Source organism: Mesoplodon densirostris, chromosome 16 (genome assembly GCF_025265405.1).
Source record: "Mesoplodon densirostris isolate mMesDen1 chromosome 16, mMesDen1 primary haplotype, whole genome shotgun sequence".
In the NCBI taxonomy this organism is placed as follows: Eukaryota; Metazoa; Chordata; class Mammalia; order Artiodactyla; family Ziphiidae; genus Mesoplodon; species Mesoplodon densirostris.
Genome location: NC_082676.1, coordinates 83,384,635 through 83,404,840, shown reverse-complemented (window position 1 = coordinate 83,404,840; position 20,206 = coordinate 83,384,635). Strand labels below are relative to the sequence as shown.

General features: G+C 50.0%; 1 protein-coding gene across 1 annotated transcript in view; it reads left to right on the top strand.

The window, feature by feature from the left end:
- Window positions 1-852: 852 nt before the first annotated feature.
- SYNDIG1 (synapse differentiation inducing 1) overlaps window positions 853-20,206 on the top strand; it is a 50,398-nt gene continuing 31,044 nt past the window's right edge. The window contains exon 1 of the mRNA XM_060079382.1: window positions 853-1,329. Coding sequence (XP_059935365.1) covers window positions 853-1,329 — 477 coding nt within the window. The remainder of the gene's footprint in view (window positions 1,330-20,206) is intronic.

Sequence of the window (20,206 nt, the reverse complement as noted above, 5' to 3'; positions counted from 1 at the left end):
TCTGTGTGGGGCGTTTTTTTTGTTTTTTGTTTTTATCACACAGAGGTATTTTATTGTAAGTTATATGCAAAAGCAACTTAGTTCTTTGGAAAAATTTTTTTAAATAAAATAGATCAATATTTAAGATATACTAGACCAAAAAGAAACCTGAATAAAGATGATAAAGATAAAAACATATTACTCAAAAAATCCTTGAATTTATTAGAATATAAAACTTTAATGTCCCTCTAGTCAAAATTTTATTCACAAGAGGTCGTAGGTTGGTTGTTTGTTGGAAATCTATTTGAAAAGTTCAAAAACTAAAATAGTTGCTTTATTTCTTTGTTCCGTTAGTACTAAGTCACAAGATCTTTGTAAGTCAACCCTCTCTTCTTTGGTGTGAATTTTCTGCTGGGATGAGGAGCCGTGGGCCTGGGAGAGTTGGACGAACTGTCCCACTTCCCCTGTGGTCGAGGCTGGTGAGGGTAGGCTTGCCTGTGGGTTTCAGCAGGTCTGCTGAAATCATGAGTTTCTCTAGAGCGGCAGTGGTTCCAATTCCTGCAGAGTCGCCTTCATTTGGAGCAGAGACTAGAGTATAGAGATGCAAGGAGTCCACCTCTGGCTCCCTCTGGCCACTGCCCCCATGGAGCCTGTCTAACTCGGCAGAGTAGGTGGGCTCGGATCAGCGGCTATGCACCCCGGCGACCGGGAAACCCTGAGACAACCAGGGTCTGGCTGATGAGCAGCTTTCCAGGCGTGATTTTCTTGTCTCATCTCTGTTTCTTCCTCCTCCAGGAGAAATGGGCCCCGTGAGGCAAGTGTGACCCTCAAGTCCAGCCCGCCAGCCCGACGCCCGGCCGGGAGGACAGCGCCATGGCTGGAGCCGTGGAGCAGGAGAGTGGGCTGGTGCGCGGCAAGCTTGGCGAGGCCGGCAAGAGGAACGGCCTGATCAACACCAGAAGCCTCGTGTCCGAGAGCAGGGATGGCCTGGTGTCCGTGTACCCGGCGCCCCAGTACCAGAGCTGCCGGATGGTGGGCAACGCAGCACCGGCCGTCCTGGACGGCAGCAGGAACAAGCCGGTCCAGCAGCTGCTGGACCCCAACACCCTCCAGCAGTCGGTGGAGTCCCTCTACCGGCCCAACATCCTCCTCTACTCGGAGGGCGTGCTGCACCCCTGGGGGGACAGCATGGCGGCCGACTGCTGTGAGACCACCTTCATCGAGGACCGGTCGCCCGCCAAGGAGAGCCTGGAGTACCCCGACGGCAAGTTCCTCGACCTCTCGCCCGAAGACATCAAGATCCACACGCTCTCCTACGACGTGGAGGAGGAGGGGTTCCAGGAGCTGGAGGTCAGAGCGTGTGTCTGTCATGGGCCTTCGGGAGCAGGGTGTGGGGCTCTGGCGGGACACAAGTGCCAGGCAGAAGGCGGGGCGTGAAGCCAGTGCGCGCAAGTGCAGGGAAACCGAAGCCTTCTGGGGGCCCTTCACTCAGAACATTTGTGGAAGATGCGGGGACGGAGCAAGAGGTGAGGACCAGGACCCGGGGGGCTTCAGCAGAGATTCTGGTCAGAGAGGGCACAAGGTCACAGGCGTCGGGACTTAACGGTTGACAGTGCTGGAAGGGGGTGGAGCTCTGCTGACACCCCGCCCAAAGGGGAGACCGGTCACTGGCAAGAGCGAGCAGGGGAGGGGGGCTCACGGTCCTAGGGCCACACAAGGCTGGAAGTACACGTGTGGGGACAATTTGGGATTTTTTGCTGCTACGTGTGGTTTCCTTAACTTGACATTCCAGAGTGTCTACTAAGGATCATTGGAATAGCTGAAACCTGCTGGAAGAAACAGTTGAAATTGATGGCATAAAGGGCAGACGAGCTGAATTATTGCAGGGTCCCGTCTCCCGTGGGGAGGCACAGGCGTCGGATCACATGCCCAGAAACGTGCGTGTTGGCCGGGGTGTGAAGTGCGGCCACCCCCGTGGAGGGCGAGGGTGCGGCTGCAGGGGTCTGAGCCCAGGAGGCCGGCGCCCAAGCCGGGGGGCAGTCATTTTGCTGCTGTGAGGCTAGAGGGGGTTCCTCCAGGACATGCATAGCAGGGAGAGAAGGGCCGGTTTCTGTCCGTTGGGAGGGAAAGACCTTTAGGAGGAAGCGTGTGGTCAGAGGGAAAGGAAGTTTGTTTCCTACTTTGATAGGTGAGAATGTTTTGTGGGTGGAGGGAAACGTCCAGGGCAGAGGATGCCAGGGGGCGGGCGGGGCAGGAGTTGGTGTCCAGGCAGAAGTCTGGCCTTTCTCAAGCAGTCCGCACAAGGCTTGTCTGAAAAGGTTAATAAGTCCAAGTGCTCTAGGAGAAAGAGGATGGGATGAGGGCCCACGTGGGTGAGGGTCATGGAGCTGGGGGAGGGTGAGGACCCTCAGGACGGTGACTAAGGGAAGTGACCATCCTAGAAGAGACAGCCCGCATCGGGGGCGGGGGGGTCTGTGTGCAGGTGTGGTCAGGCCTGAGCGCTGTGACCTTCCCCGTGACGGGCGGCCACCCTTCAGCAGGGGAGGCACAGGGCAGAGCAAGCTCAGGGCTTCCTGCCTGCAAGCTGGGAGAGGCAGGAGAGAGCAAGGGAGGGTGTCTGGAGTAGACTCAGCCCCACCGCGGGGGCCCAGACTGGGGAGAAGGTCAGTGAGGTCACAGGGAACTGATGGGCCCAGGAGACCAGGGGCGTCACGACCGGAGGTAAAACGAGAACCAGAAACAGCTGGAGAGATGGTTTTAGTCCAAACAGATATGCAGAAACGGAAAACAAAATGTGCTTTTGTAGCAAACCCTGTGAACAGAGCCCCTGAAACCAGCTGACGGGGAGTGGAGTGGAAGGCAGCTGTCGGAGGCCGTCGGGAAGACCAGCACACCCCGGGGACCCCGTCAAGGGGTGAGCCTGGGCCGTGCTGAAGTCTGAGAAAGCTGGGCGAGTGCTTTAGCTGCCGTTCAGGAGCCTCTGTTCAGTGTCCACTTTTACCAAGGTCTGGGGTTTTGCCTAAAGCCAAAGTGTAAGTGCTGCGTGGAGTTTAGGAAGCAGACATACAAAGACGCAATTTCAGCGAAACGCGGGAGTTATGGTGATGGAAACCCGCTGCTCCGAGAGCCTCCGAAGGAGAGGCTGAGCCCCCGAGCTCAGCGTGGGGCTCAGTTGTGGCTGCAGAGGAGGCGCCCGGTTGCACCTGGCCGGGGAGAGAGAGACCCTCCGGCAGGAAGGTTCATCGGGGTAGGGGGTGAGAATCAAAGGGACGTCGTGAGCAGATGGCACACAGAGGTGTCCAACCTAGATCTGCGGGGACAGCAAGGGGTTAGACCTGGTGGGGCCGGGAAGGCAGGACCAAGAGGACGCGGGATCCTGTCCCTGAGGACCTCACTGCCGTCTCGGGGAGACTGGATTTCAGGCGGGGACACAAACCCAGAGACTTGGAGACAGGAGGGACAGTAATAGGGTCAAGAGGAGCCCCACGGAGGGGCAGGGCCGAGACTGGGAGCCCAGCCTGTCTGTAGCTCCAGGGGTGCCACCGTGCAGGCTCGTGTGGAGGAGATCCCGGGGGGATAGGGGTGTTTCAGGTAGGGGTGCATCGTCAGAGCTGCTCTGGCTGCAGAGCAGGACGAGGGGCCTGTCACAGAAGAGGATGAGAGAATCAGGGCAGCATTACAAGTGAACAGATGCTCAGGAAGTGGTACTTGCCATTGTCTGGAGAAGATAAGAAGGAAGGGTCAGGGCCTCTCTGTGCACAGAGGGTCCCAAGTGTCCCCACTGGCCAGGCTGGCTGGCACAGGATTTTCAGCTTTGTCACAAGTTCTTAGAAGTCAGCTCCAACACATAACATCCCCAGCAGTGAAAAGTGTGGGACACTTAGTAGACTGAAAATGTAGAGGTAGCTCCTGCCTACACTGTTCCTTCATCACTCATGTGGGCTTCAGGCCTCCCCTCTCTCTGGTCACATCCTACATGCAGGAAGTGTTCTGTTTTCCCATTCCGTGAAGAAATAATAGGCATGTACGCATTAGCATTTGCTGTGTAACAAATCTCCCCCAAATCGTGGCTTCTAACAGCCCTGTGAGCTTGTGATTCTCAGGGTCAGCATTCTGCAGGGGTCTCAGCTGGATGGAGGCTGCTCTGCTGGGCTTGCCGGGTTCCCCCACTGGCCTGAGCCTGAGAATGTGGGCTGGGCTATTGGCCCGGGTGACAGAGGAGACAGAACCACACGCCTCTCATCATGTGGCGGCCGTAGTGGGGATTCTGGGAGCAGAGAGCAGGGTGAGCAGGGAGCCAGGGCTTTTCAAGTCTCTGCCGTGGAGCACATCTTCCAAAGCAAGTCACATGGCCAAGACCAAATCGGTGCGGGAGGGGCTGCTCAGGGTGACAGGACAGGAACATGCCAACCACAGGGCCAGGACTGCTGCAGCTCCCACAGAGCAAGCATCACTGTTTAAGATCATCGCATTGAACAGAATGAGGACAGTCATGGTCGTACCGTAACCCAGATAAAAAACACATGGTCCGTATTGATGTGGGGCTCTGCCCAGAAGGCGGCTCTACTTCCGATAAAAGGGAAAATGTGGTTTTGATTCCTTGGCTTCACTCAGTCTACAGCAGATCGATTCTCTGTCCTGGAAATCACAGTTTTCAGAGAGCTTTGCCCTGGTAGGAGCCTTTCCTCTGCCCCCATCTCTGCCTGGACAGGCTTGCCCAGCACTCGGAGTGGAGGTGGCCTGGTCCAGATGGGTCTGCTCACCGGGTGCACATCTGTAGGAGCTCCTGCAGCTTCATTTGCCTCTGGGGTGGTGGTGCTGGCATGAGCGGATCTGCAGCTGATTGAAAGCATCTTATTGAAAGCATCTTGTGCAGAGGCCTCGGCCATGGCATTTGCCGTGCGCTGCCCGGAGAGTGGGAGCCCGGCACAGCGGAGAGTCGGCCTGGGGAGTTCCAGGGGTGCACGGGGATGGAGGGTGACCAGGCAGGCACCTCGGGGGCCCTCGGGACACTCTGGGTGCACTACCCGCGGCCTCCTCCTGGTTCCCGGCTGCAGCTAAAACCACAACTCACGGGGCCCCAACCGCAGGAAATCCCGTCTCCTTTTCACATAAACAAACTCAAGCAGAGAGATTTCAGGCACAAGTAATAAAGCAGTTCTGCAAGATATAAAATGTGAGCTTAAAGTTATGAAATGAAGTGGGTGCAGGTCAGGGCTGGAGGGGCCTCACTGCATGTTGAAAGGCTGATTGTCACCCTTTTGTGACAAAGCCAAGCCTCCAGCATCCATTGGAAAGCACATGGGATGTCATCACTGGGAAATAGTGACACGGGAAGAAAGCAGAAGGTGACGCGTGTTTCTGGAGCATCTTCCTGTGCCAGCCCCTCTGCTCACCCTGCCGTCTGATCCCGACAGCCACACTGGGCGACAGGCTCTGTCCCTAACGCTGCACATGAGAGGTGGAAGCTTGGAGGGGTCCCAGGTGGCTCTCCTGGGGTCAGACCCCTGTGTCCTGATGGCGATACTCTGTGGTCCCTGAACGGCTGTTTCAGACACAGCCACCTCCGCATGTCTGAGCCCTCACCTGGGCTGTCCAAGCCCTGAGTCTGCCCTCCCATGAAAAACCAGAAACCTATTGGGAGAGACAGGGTTTCACACTCAGGGTAGCACCTTGCAGAGGCCTCCTTCTCACACAGGAACAAAGCAGGGAGGACTCGCAAACATTTGACGAAAACCCCAAAGCGTGAATGAGGCAGAAGAACAGAAATAGAAGAGTGGACCCAGAGGAAACTGAAATCACTCAGAAAATAATAGACAGTGTTTTAAACACAATCTTAGTGTCCTATGAGGATGTGAGAGGCTGCTCTGGGGTGGGGTGGGGAGGCCGGGTTTGGTTTGGTTTGTTTGCCTTGTACCTGGGCTGGACCCTCACGTGCGCTGGTGACAGAGGTGGGGAGTGGGGGTCCTTGCCTCGCTCCTGGTTCGGGGTCAGTGCTCAGACTCAGATTAAGGACCAAGTTCTTGAGCCTCTTAATCAGGTGCAGGGAGCAGCCTTTGTCAAGACTTGGTCAAACAGGAATTTTTTTTAATATAAAAAATAGGTGTTTAACTTTGCCAAATGCTGGGAATTTTTGTCCTTTATTGTATTTATGTGACCTATTATATGAACTGATTTCCATATATTAAACTATCCTTCATTTGGGGGTAAATCCCCCATGGTCATGGTGTTTGCTCCTCTTTAAATATTGCTGGATTTAACGTGCTAACAACTTGGTCAGGATGTTTATTTCTGTGCCCATGAGGGGTCTTGATCCTTGACAACTACAGCTTTCTTTTCTTGTCTTTTTCTGGCTTTGGTGTTAGGATGACCCTGGCCTCATAGGATGAGTTGGGAAGTGTCCCCTCCTCTTCTCTCTGAAATACTCTGCCCAGCATTGGTACTTTTTCTTCTCAGGTATTCGTTCATATTCACAGTGAAGGCATCTGGGCCTGGGCTCTTCTCTGTGGGAAGATTTTTGATTACTGATCAGAGCTGAATTCTCTATGATTTTAAAGAAAATCTTTAGCTTTTCCTTTCTTCTTGACTCAGCTTTAGTAATTTGTGTCATTCTAGGGATTTGCCCATTTTATCCAAGTTACCTAATTTGTCAGCATAACATTGTCCATAATATTCCATTTAAATCTTCTCACTTTCTGTACAGTTGGTAATGTCTCCTCTTTTCATGCCTAATTTTGGTGATTTTCCATTTCTTCCTTGCTCAGTCTAGACAAAGGTTTATACATTTCCTTGATCTTTTCAAATATCTGTCATCTGTTTCCATTGGTTTGTCCTTGCTTCTCGGTTTTCCATTTCAATGATTTTCACTCAGATATTTATGATATTTTCCTCTCATTTCCTATGGGCTAAATTTGCTCTTGTTTACCTAGTTTCTTAGTTATTGATTTGAGATTTTTCTTCCTTCATAATATATGTATTTAAAGCTGTAACTTTCAAACACTGTTTTAACTGCCTCCTATAAATTTTGATATGTTGTGTTTTCATTTTCGATTTAGTTCAAAATATCATCTAATATGCATTGTGATTTATTTATTTTACTAATGGGTTATTTATAAGAGTGTTGTTTAATTCACAAATTTCAGGGATTTCCCACATTTTTCCTATCATTTACTCCTAACTTAATTTCATATGGTTGAAGAACATAGTTTGTATAATTTCTCTTCTAAGTTTATTGAGATGTGATGTGTGGCCTAATGTACAGTGTGTTCTGGGAATTGTGCCTTGTGCATTTGTGAAGGAACTTGTATTTGTCGTTGCATGAAGAACCATGAATGTTTGTTGAGTTGAGTTGGCCATGCTGCTCACGTTTTCTGTCTTTGTTGCTTATCTTCCTGGTCGTTTCATCAGTTTTGTCAGTTTTTGCCTCATGTATTTTGGGCTCTATTGATTGGTGCATGTACATTTATAATTGTTATATCTTGCTGGAATATTGACCATTTTATCATTATAAAATGCCAGTCTTTGTGCCTCATAATATTTTTTGTCTTCAGGTCTATTTTGTGTGGCATTAGTATAGCTGCTACAGCTTTCTTATTATTACAGTTTGCACGAGGTATCTTTTTCCATCATTTTGCTTTGACTTTATTTTTGTCTCAGAATTTATAGTGTGTCTCTATAGAAAACACATAGGTGGGTCTTGTTTTTCTAATTGTCTTACAATCTCTGTCTTTTTTTTTTTTTTTTTTTTTTTTTTTGCTGTACGCGGGCCTCTCACTGCTGTGGCCTCTCCCGTTGCGGAGCACAGGCTCCGGACACACAGGCTCCGCGGCCATGGCTCGCGGGCCCAGCCGCTCCGCGGCATGTGGGATCCTCCGGGATTGGGGCACGAACCCGTGTCCCCTGCATCGGCAGGCGGACCCTCAACCACTGCGCCACCAGGGAAGCCCCCAATCTCTGTCTTTTGATTGGAGTATTTAATCCATTTGCATTAACTGTAATTTTTTATATTGTTGGATTTATGTCTGCCATTTTGATTTTTGTTTTCTGCATGTTTCTTGGTTTTGTTATTGTTGTTTCTCTTTTTCTTCTTACTGCCTTTTGGTGGCAAACATGCATTTGCACAGCCTCACATCAGCCTGGGATGTGAGGAGAGCTCCCCAGGCCCCTGTGGTCCTCTTCTTTCCAGGAGCTCCTTGTTAAATTCTTGAGTTATCCTGTTGTCTGCTACTTGGCCCAACCAGGACTACAGCCATAGTTTGGGAGAGCTGCAAGATTTCCAATTTGTATCTGGGACGGGAGTTTCTACCCTGTACTCCCCAGTCAATTCAGCTCCTTCTAGCAGTGAAGCTTCTGGTCTCCAAGGGTAGCACCACCCTAGCAGAAATACTTCATGGCCAAGCTGGTGGTGGATTTGGATCAGCCCAGAGCAGGAACACCCCAGACTCACACTATTCTGACTCAGAATTTAGCAGTGATTTGTAAGCACACACCCCTCAGTTTATCGTTGGCCCTGGGTCAGTGCAGAGTGCCCTGACAAGGCTGTTTTGACAATTTTGTTCAGTCATTTCTCAGGGACAGGATTTGCCTGCCTCCTGGCTCTGTTATACCAGAAGTTTTGCAGGATATTATTTGAAGTGCTAGATGCATTTTCCAGCAGGCACTAGACATGGACAAGAATATGTTCAAATGCCCACAGATGGCTTGTGGTTAGGTTAAGAATTTTAATCGAATTAATTATCTTTAAATAACATGACATATATCCACTTACAGCATTAGGAAATTAAATTACTCATCTTCCTCCCTTGAGACAGTCTGTAAATAAAGAAATGTATTTAGATATTCCAGTTTCTTTGGAACTATGCGTGGATCATTCACACAGGAAATCTGTTTTATTCCCTATAGTCACATCTTATCTAGCACTGTTCAAGCTGCAGCAACCACCTCATTCTGTAAAGAGGCCTGTGGGAATAACTTCTCATCTGGAAATTAAATTTACCCTTACGAAGTAAATATTTTGAGGGCATCCTACATACTTATGATTTCCAAAGACAAATTCAAAAACATTGTGTGAAATATAAGCATGATTGGAACAGCAGTGCGCTATTTACCGGTTTAATTTTCTATGTCAAGGAAAACTCTCATATAAATGTGGGACTTGCGGCATGTTTCTTACAAAATAAAAATCAATATCTTTATATTCTCATCTCACATGTGCCAGGAAAAGGCACTGGAGCATGTAATTATAGCCGTTTGATGAGGAGAGGATCTCTGAGATAATAAATCCATCTGTCATAAGAACATAAGGGGATCATTCGTCACATTTCCCTGAAACACTTTCCGATAAGCAGAAGGGTTGGGACATCAAACCAGATTTGTGTGCCAAGGAAATAAAAGCCTTTTTACTTGTTCAAGCTCACACTGATCTCTCGGCTGCAGCTTCTGAGCCCCTACTCAGAATTGCGAGTGGGAGAGAGCCGTCCGTGTATCTGTGGCCATCTGGAACTGGAATCTTTCATCATTGTAAGACTACAATTATTGTAATGAAATCAGCTTTTACATATTTACAGGTAGCTGTGAGCTGAACGCTAACACGGTAAATGCGGTTTGAATAACAGTGAAAGGCGGACCCATGACTTTGGTGAATCTCTTCCATACTCAATTTTGAACAAATACCAGTAAAATTTGGTTCTATACCAAATTGTGGTTTAATAAAGTTTCCCCAAGCTTAGCCAAAGGTCCACCTATTTCAAGCAATACTCATGTGAACAAAACCCAGTACCAAGAGGATCCTTTGGAGTCCCCGAGGGGCAAATTTGCTCGACGGTGCATGAAACGTGTCTCCTCATGGGCCTGCCGCTAACTCCTGCGTTCAGTGACCTCCACGTGTGCAGAAAACACTCTTCATGGCCTGGAGCCCAGGGAATGCCATTTAACCTTGGCCCATGGTAACAAAAACCTCATCTCCCACCTACCACATCATAACGTCATAATGACATTATGTCATAAGAAAGTTTGTGGGAAACTATCAGCATTCAAGTGTGTCAGAAGAAGCACATCCTTTGAATTCGAAGTATTGGTGATGACCACGTCCTTTTTAAGGGAACCGTGGGAAGTGTCACCCCCATATTCTGGTCTGTTCAGCTTTCTGTCCGTCCTGCTGCTCGGGAAACAGTGGCGGAATAACCACAGAAATCCAGGAGGAGCCCAACTGCATGACTGCCAACATTTTCCATTTTTTCCCTAACAAACCATTTCACGGCGTTTCCTAAAAACAGAAGGAAAAGCTCACAGGACTGACACACAGGTAGTTTGGGTGCATTGTGAATACTGAGATGCAAAAAGAAACTAACACGGGGAAGGCGGTGCAGGTGGCTGGCACTTGTGGGCTGAAGTTAAGCTAGATTTTTGTTAACAAGAGGCATTTGGCTGGTGTGAGGATCATCAGATTGTTCAGACCGTTAGCAGGTGAGGGAGACTCCATCGATCCGGATGGAGGGCCTGCACATCCTCCTCATGGCCCCAGGTGGTGGGTGCTAAGTGCTGATACTCACCTGGAGGAAACAGACACGGAGGAGGCAAGAAAGAGGTCTCACTGTGCAAAGTGCTGAGGATTCCTGTCGGGCTTGTCTCCAGGGAGGGTGCTGTCCTCCTTCACAGGTGGGAGGAAGCGGGATGGCCCCACCTGGTCTGGCCTGGGTGTCGGCAAGGGTCCCAGGAGGAAGGCTGTTTCCTCCTGGATAATGAAAACCACACTGCGCACCACAGCCCCGTCACCGGAGAAACACGAGGCCAAGTTAGGAAAACAGCCTTTGTCCAGTTAAAGAACAAATCCAGGGCTTCCCTGGTGGCACAGTGGTTGAGAGTCCGCCTGCCGATGCAGGGGACACGGGTTCGTGCCCCGGTCCGGGAAGATCCCACATGCCGCGGAGCGGCTGGGCCCGTGAGCCATGGCCGCTGAGCCTGCGCGTCCAGAGCCTGTGCTCCGCAACGGGAGAGGCCACAACAGTGAGAGGCCCGCGTACCGCAAAAAAAAAAAAAAAAAAAAAAAAAAAGAACAAATCCACACAGCAGGACGTGCGTGCTGTTGACAGCAGTGTTAGTTGGAAAATGTTCCCTTTGCACGGTTCATCTGAGGCACCTGTAAGTCTTCATGTCGTATGAAGCAAAACGTATGCCAGCCTGCAGTGGTGCCGTGTGGACAAGTCTGGAAAGGTGAGAACTACCAGGGGGTCTGGGGGACGTCTGTGTAATCATCAAACAGGTAAAACTTGAGAAGTCAGGGAACATTCCTCAGAGTGGAAAGAAGTATATTGAGAAACAGAACACGTTGCTTGGAGTCATAACCTTACATAAGACGTTACCCAGAGAGGTCTACACTGTCAAATGCAGATGCAGGAAGGATTTAGCAGGGAAAGCAGTGGTGTTTCTGGGAGGCTTGGTGGTGGAGGGTCAGGGATGCAGTGGAGGGACAGCCGTAACTTGAGGTCAGATCTCAGAGGATACCTGTCTCTCCAGCACACCATCCCGTGCTCTGCTGGCCCAGGCTGGGTGAAATCTGGACGTGGTTCAGTATGGTAGATTGTATGGGATTTTCCTCTCGTGTTTCTTCTAGAAAATAGGGAGGTTTTCAAGCCTTTGGTAAGCTAGTCAATTACTGTGTCTCCCCCTGTAGTACTTTTGCTTTGATCCCTTTGATACATCGTTAGGTAGCAGATCACCCAAACTGAGTTAAATAAAATGCAGCCACGCCGGGGGCCCCGTGAGCAGTCGCCCCACCCCACCCCCGTCGCCTCGCCTCGCGCTCCGTCCCCACCACCTCCAGCCCCTGGTCCCCCTCGAGTTCCCAGCCCCCAGGCGGCTTTGCAGCCCCCTCCAGACCCAGGGTGTTCTCTCCTCCCCCTCACTTGGCTGCCTTCTCGCCAGCATCCGGGTCGCAGTGCTGAGACGCCGTTGTTTCTGTGTGTGTGTGTTTACTTGATGATCTTCTGTCGTGTCGGACACGGCCGAGCCATCTTAGGCTGAGGTTCCCAGAAGCAGACGCAATGCGAGGATTCACGAGCACGTGATTTACTAGGAAACGTTCCCTGGGAGACCAGCCGGTCAGCGGGGGAGCAAGGGGCAGGGTGTCGAGAAAGGAGGGGGCTTCAGACAAAGCACAGAGGGGGCCCAGCCTGGCCTCGGGACCTGAGGTATGGGCAGTGCCCCCATGGCCCCGGGGGCTGTGGGTGAGTGGAGTTTAGCCTCCTGGGAAAGGAGCAGAGACAGGAGCTCCTGGATGCACCCCCAAGCTCAGCACCGAGTGGGCACCTAATGATCCTTTGTGCCGATTGGTCTCTTAGTAAATGAATGACTGGCAGAGGAGCCCTCCTGGTCAGTGTCATGCTTTTTTCAATCGAAATGAAGCCAGACACTACCTGTGTGAGCACCCAGACTCCTTGAGATCTTCCTGGTGAGCATTTATGTGACCTCGACTTTGTTTAATGAGGTGCTTTAAAAAATGTCCCACGTCAAGTGCACGGAGCAGACGCGGGACCCGGGCCTCTGGTACTTAGCGCCCCGTCGACCCTGCGGCAGCCCCAGGGCCTCCGTGTGGGGCATCCTGGCAGCAGCTGACTCTGTGCTGAAACACAAGAGCAGACCATGTTTCCCACAAACCACAAAAACAAAGACAGACCCCAAATAAGGACTAAGGAGAAAGCACGACATGAAGCCTGTTATGAACACAGCGCCATTGGCATTTCATTAGAAGAGAGAAATCGTGAGGCCATGCTAGCCGGACAGAACCGCCCCATAACTGCAGGGGGAGGGAGGACAGGAGCCAGTGCCCTGACAGCCCTGCTCAGCCCCTGGCCAGTCCTCAGTGTGTCCCTGGGGTCGAGTGGGAGCAAAGCACCCAGTGACAGCCATGCCATTCCTCTGGGGAGGACCAGCATCGTGTCACGGGGACATAGTCAGAGGTGCTTCTTATGGACAAGCACAGAGAACAGAAGCAGTGACAGTCAGTTTGTCATCGTTGTTGTTTACTTGCTGAAGTGGACGTTTGTCCAGAGGTAGGTAGCAGGGCAGGTAACCGGGGACGTTCCTCACACACGACGGTGGAGAGACACCCCCCCGCCCAGCGATGGAGCATCCCCGTGACTCCCCCTCCAAACACCTCTCCTGAGCCTGGCAGCCTCCATGTGGGCAGGTCCCGGCTGGCTGGGGTTGGGGCCTGGGCGTCTGCATTCCTGACGGCTCCCAGCAAGGCCGACACTGCAGCCCCTGGACCACACTGTGTGAGCAGTGACGACAGAGAGCTCTGCTGACCAGTGGTCCAGGCGGCTTCTAACCTACTTCACAGACAGAGAAGGTACAAGACTCACCCTTCCTGGAAACGTTTCCCTCTCTAGAGAAGGGCCGCCTCTTGTACCCCTTTGGATGCCTGAGGACCCACTCTCCTTCTTCTAAGGATGGCCCTTAACACATGGAGACAATGCTCACCCCCAACCCTGCCCTCCCCGGGGTCCCCCTCTTCCCGGTAGGGCATCACTTTACTCTCCTCACCATCCTGGTCGCTCTGAATCCCTCTTGAAATGAGTCGAGAAATGGATAATCCAGAGGTGGTCTGCCCCCTGTGAAGCAGACTGGAGCTGCCTGACCCCCTGTCTGGACCCTCCCTCCCCGAGGCCGGCCAGCCTCTTTCCATGAGTCGTCACTGCTTCACGCTTAGCCTCAGGGTGGCAGGGGGAAGGTGAGAATGGCTTGAGACCCTCTACATCTATCTTCCAGAAATGCAGCAACTGGTGCAGCTTCACAGAGGAGGCACGTGAGCCCCTTGCTGGGTAGCTGCTGGAGGCTTGGGCTATGTCCTGGCTTCGGGCTGTGTGCACAGGAGGTCAGTGTGCTCCTACGGGCTCACAGCCCTGTCCTGCGTTCCAGCTGGAACTGTCCCCCCGTGACAACCCCATCTGCTGTCCTTAGCACGGGCTGGGTGCCCACAGGAGGCCAACCACTGATTGGCCAGCTTTGAGTCCCTTCTCATAACACCGGGAGTTCACCTGGCGGGCAGAGTGTCTACATTTGGGAGGCGGAAGCTAAGGTAAGGGTGATGGGGACTTGCAGGAGAGTTTGGATGGAGCCAGCTGCCACATAATGGAGAGAACAGGCACTTCACCAAGTAGGAGATACGAATGGCAAATAAGCACAAGGAGATGTTCAACATCACTACCTTCAGAGAAGTGCAGACTAAAGCCTAGATGAAAGAGCACTGCACAGCCCTTAGGATGGCGGAACGCCAAGAACTGACACCACCAAGTGCTGGTGAGGATGCAGAAGCGGGAAGGCCTCTCTGGAAGACAATTGGTCATTTTCCTGTAAAAAAAACCAACACCGAACAACCCAGCAAACCCATTCCCGGGTATTTACTCTAAAGAAATGAAAACCTATGTTCACACAGAAACCTGCACGAATGCATCACAGCCTTTATGAGTAAGAATCAAAAACTGGAATTAAACGCCCTTCGGTGGACAAACGGACGAACACACAGCAGCACCTCCCCATCGTGGAAAATCACTCAGGAACAAAACAGAGTGAACTGCTGACACTCCCAGCAGCCTGGGTGACCCTCGGGGCCTCAGGCTGAGGGGGCTGGTCGGGGGTCTTGCACTGGACAGAGCTGGTGTCGTGATTTAGGTGCTGGGCCGTGCTTATGTAAGACGTGGCGGTCAAGGATGTGGGACTCTGTTCTATCTTTGCAGTCCCTACAGGAACTCTGTTCTATTTTTGAAACTTTTATGTGAGTCTAAAATTGTTGCAAAGGGTGTGTGTGTGTGTGTGTATGTATGTGTGTGTATACACATATACATCTCTGTGACCTAGACTTAGTTGAAGAGTTTTTAGATGTGACATCACATCTCACACACACACACACACAGTGAAATATTCTATATGTATACATACATACACATATTGTATATGGCCATCTTTAATGAATTTTAACACTCTATAATTTTAATACTCTATAATACTCTAATTTTACTCTAATACTCTATAATACTCTATAATTTTAATACTCTATATTTTATATTTATAAAATATAGAGTATTAAAATTATAGAGTATTAAAATTATAATTTTAATTTTAATAAGTATAATTTAATAAGTATAATTAATTTAATAATTTAATAAGTATTAAAATTATAATACTCTGGGGCCTCCCTGGTGGCGCAGTGGTTAAGAGTCCGCCTGCCGATGCAGGGGATACGGGTTCGTGCCCCGGTCTGGGAGGATCCCATATGCCGCGGAGCGGCTGGGCCCGTGAGCCATGGCCGCTGGGCCTGCGCATCCGGAGCCTGTGCTCCGCAACGGGAGAGGCCACAACAGTGAGAGGCCCACATACCGCAAAAAGAAAAAAAAAAAAAAAAAAAAAAAAAAAAAAAAAAATTATAATACTCTATATTTTATATTTATAAAATATTTATATTTAATTTTAATACTCTAATTTTAATACTCTATAATCTTCAAACTATTTAGTTTCAAACTCTATAATATAATATATATAATATATATATTATAGATATTAATATCTATAATATATAATATAACTCTTCAAACTCTATAATCTTCAAACTATTCAAACTAATTTAAATATATGCTTTCCTTTCAGTAAAGCAGCATATTTCAGAACAGTAAAGAAAATTGGGAAATTAGTGATTTTTAAAAAACGGCTGGTATCTGATGACCTAGAACAGCCCAGCCAGTGCTTTGACATACAACCAGAGGTTTTCTGTAATGGGATCTTGCACAGAGGCAGCCCTTGGTTTAGAAGATATTCTCATTCTACCAACTAGGGAGCCCACGTGGGCCATAGGCACATACAAATGTGCAGGGCAGTGGCCAAGGTCAGTGACGAGGGGCTGAAGGGTGATGGGCTCTGGGCTCCCCGCTCCCAAGTTTCGGGCAGACGGCTTTCTCCTTGCTGCAGAGATGGGAGACATAGCTCCAAGGGCCTCACACTGTACAGGGGCTAGTGCCTTTGGCCAGTACCTGATGCTATGAGAAGATGAAGGAGACGTCAAACAAGCCAGGCGGGGGATCCACAGTCTGCCCTCACCGGAGCAGCACAGACGTGACTCCCACTCAAGCCAGAGAGGCTTCTGGAGCCTAGGGTGAAGGGCAGGTGAGGGTCCGTGGAGGCAGGTGGCCGCCAACCTCTCAGAGGAAGGCACGTGGCTCCCACCTGCCCCTCCCGTGGCACCAAGTAGCTCCTGCACTTCCTTGGGAATCAGGGCCTTTCTGGTGGGTGGACGGATGGGTGAAGACAGGTGGATGGATGTTGTATCTCCATAGCTTGTTCCTGGGAGGTGCGTGCTCTACTGGGCCCTCCGCCCTCCTCGCCTCTCAGCCAAGGGCAGCATCCCTGTGGGCCCTAGTGAACCACCCGCTGCCAGATTCGGCAGCATCTCTGTGGGCCCTAGTGAACCATCTGCTGCCAGATTTGCCTGGGAGACCTTTGCCACCTGGGCCCCAGTGGTGAGCACACGCAGCCTGCTGACTGCTCAATGCCCTAGCTTTGTTCCAGAAGTCGCCTTGGGCTCCGCAGGTCTCTGAGCTCCTGAGGGCAAGTGTGTGACATCCAACACTACTAAGTAGCTTCTCTGTGGAAACATAAAAAGGACGAACTTGATGAAATACCAGTGTAAAATGAATTATTCATGTGTCATGAGAAGAGTGAATTTGATATTTTTTTCATTTTTCCCTGCAATGCTCACAGTGTTTCCATTAAAGCATAATGAAAAAAGAGGGGAAAGTGTATGCAATTTTTAATCCCCAAAAGAAAGAAATTCAATATAAAGTATAATTTTTTTCCTCTGAAAATGGCACACATGTGAGGGGTTTTTTGACTTTTTATTTTCGAAATAATTTCAGACAGAAGAATTGCAAGAACGGTACAGAGAATCCCTATACGGTTGTCACCCGGTTTCCTTCAGTCTTAACAGTTTACCGTGGGTGCGTTACCATTCTCTCAATGTACATATGTTTTTCCCGAGCTCTTCGCAAGAAAGTGTCAGACAAGATGTCCTTTTACCCCTAAATGAGCCAGTTGTATTTTCTAAAAACAAGTTCAATTATAAAAGTCGGGAAATTAAAATCGTTACAATACCGTCATCTCATCTATAGACCTTATGTACATTTTCCCAGTTCTTTCAACATTGTCCTTTATAGCAAAAGGAAAAAAAAGTCAGGCTCAGAATCCAGTTCAGGAGCCCATCTTGCATTTTCTTTCTTTCTTTTTTTTTTTTTTTTGCGGTACACGGGCCTCTCACTGTTGTGGCCTCTCCCATTGCGGAGCACAGGCTCCGGACGCGCAGGCTCAGCGGCCATGGCTCACGGGCCCAGCCGCTCCGCGTCATGTGGGATCTTCCCGGACCGGGTCACGAACCCGTGTCCCCTGCATCGACAGGCGGACTCTCAACCACTGTGCCACCCGGGAAGCCCGCATCTTGCATTTTCTTGCTGTGCCTCTTTAGCCCTCCATCCCGTGTTGCAGGCGGTGCCTGCCAAGTGTCTCCTGGCTGAGCCACGTTTCTCTGGAATTGTTAAGTGTCTTGCAGGAGGTGCTGTGTGAGGAGGGGCCATCCTGCTTGTCACTGGTTGTTCACCTACGGGTCTTAACGTCCCTCACAAGCTCCTAACCCCACCGTTCCTTCTGTATGTATTAGCTGGCATTCAGCTGTGGGGAAGAGTTTTCCCTTCCCCCGCATTTATTTGTAGGCATTTATTACTTCATTTCAGGCTGGACCACTGATTCTTACTTAATGGGTTCCTGTCCATCCTTTACGGTATTTACTGTGTGTTTATTCTCACTTTGTTACAGATTTGACGGCAGGCTCTGTGTCCTTTTGACACAGCTTGTCATCCATTAGCCATTTTATCATTATTTCCTGTGCAGAGAGCTGTCCCAAGTCTGTTTTAGATGTTGACAACCCTGACCCTGAAATCAGCCATTTCTCCAAAGCACCCTGGCTTTGGAGAAAGCCGTGTCTAGAAACCAACGTCCGGGCACTGGGTCTTCTCAGCGCCTGGGGGATGGGCGCGTTGTTCCCAGGCCCTCTGGCAGACTAAGCCAGGAGAAACATGTAGCACATAGGTACATAAACACACCTGTGTAACCATGTGTGTGTACACAGACATACTTATTTTTTATCTACTTATAGATAGATAGAAACTAACATCCTCAATCCAATCCAAACAGCTCACACCACTACCACACACTATTTTTTCACCTGCGCTTTATCCCATGCGGTGGATGCCTCATAGTTTATGTAACCACTGGATGCCTCATAGTTTATGTAACCACTCTAGTTTGAACGGGCATTTAGGTAGTTTCCAATATCTTGCAATTACATACTAGGTTGCCATGAATAACCTTGAGCATATGTATTTTTCTATTATTGGAGGTGAATCTTCAGAATAATACCTAGAATTGAGATTACTGAACCAAAAACTCAGCACGTATTTAATTGTGTTGCATGTCGACAGATCTGCTTCCTAAGGTGTCACCAATTTGCATCCAGCCAGGCTGTGTGCCCACAGCCTAACTGACAGGATGGCTGGTTGTGCTTTTTCATCGCTGACAACTCGATAGGTGAAACATAGTATCTTAGTGTGGTTTTCATTCTCCTTTCTCTAAGTGAGGATGAGCATCATTCCACCTGGACCAGGTGAGGCCAGCAGAGCGCCCAGGCCACGGAAGTTCAGGTGCTGACCCTGCACTCACGTGACTCTGAGAGTCAAGTCCTAGTTCACACCAATCCAAACCCATGGTGCCAAAACTATCAATAACTTGGACTTTCCATCTGCAAACCGTAGGTTACCCTCTGGCAAATGTAACATAAAGGGGAAGCAAGAAGATCTAAAGAAGCGATACAGTTGTACATGTAGCTCTTAGGTGCAGAACATCACACGTGGAAATAATGCAGGTTTGAAGCAGGGATTCACGTTTAGAAACTGGATCCACAGGTGATAAATTGACATGCCAGGGCTGGTCTCGGTTGTGACACCCACACCTGTGGCTGGTCCTGGAGGGCTGTGTCTGTGTTTATTTCCTGGTTTCTTGTCTGATGTGGGATAAGCCCTGGTCGCAGCAGTGGAAAGCGGCCTGCACTCCACACGGTCTGCTGGGAGCCCCTCTCCCACACCAACTCCCCTCATTCCCTATAGCTCTGTGTGTGTACAGTGCTCATTCCCGGCCCAGGGCCTTTGCACATGCTACCCCCACGTCCCTACTGAGCAAGGAGCCTTCAGAGGGGAATCACAATTTCTTGGACAAAATCTGAAGTCCAGTGAACAACCTAATTATATCCACACTGTGAAAACAAAAACATGACAGTGAAAAAATAATATAATTTCCAACATAGATTGATTGCTTGCTACAAGCAGGTTGGTTTTACCTGATGCATGTAGTGTCATTTTAAACCAGGTCTTCTGTCTTTGAAAACACACGATGTGTATTTTTTCTTTGTGCCTGTTTATTTGGAGATAGATGGGATTCATCATCCTGGATGTCCACGTTCCTGTGTGTCCCCATCTTCTCACCCTCCCAGACGTTCGCTGAGTGTGGTGGTCTTGCCCTGATTGAAGTTTTAAGGTGTCTTAACCCCCCAGTTCTTCCACAGCCTCTGCAGCAGATGCTCTCAGCCCACCCCCAAGTATCACCCCTGCAGGAGAAGCCCCCTGGCCTGGCCTTTGCCCACCTGAGGACCTTCTCTGGGCCCTGAAGCCTTGCCTGCAATGTGGGAGAACCTCTGCCCCCAGGCACTTGCCGAAACTGCCAGGAGGCGGTTCCCCAGGGGTTCCCTCTACCACATGGCCCCCGAGGTCCCAGCGGGATCAGGCTCCAGGCGCCCACAGAGGACCTGCCTTGGTAAAACGCCCTTTACTGGCTCTGGTCTGGCCACGTCCCACCTCCCCTCTTCCCTGCCAGCATTTCCCGTGGTCCTCTACCAAGAAAACAAGTGCACCCAGTCCTTGACTCAAGATCTGCTTCTGGGGGAACTAAACTAAGACGGGTCCTGAGAACGTTTTGTAGGATTGTCCTCAGGACCCCTGAGCACTTCCAGGTCAGAAGAAGGACAAGTCTTAGAGGGAGCCTGTCATCGTAACCCAACCATCAGATTGAAGACCATAGCTGGTGAGAAAACGGCGTTTAAATTAATTCAGGAAAGTTGAGTAACAGCTCCCCGGTAGAA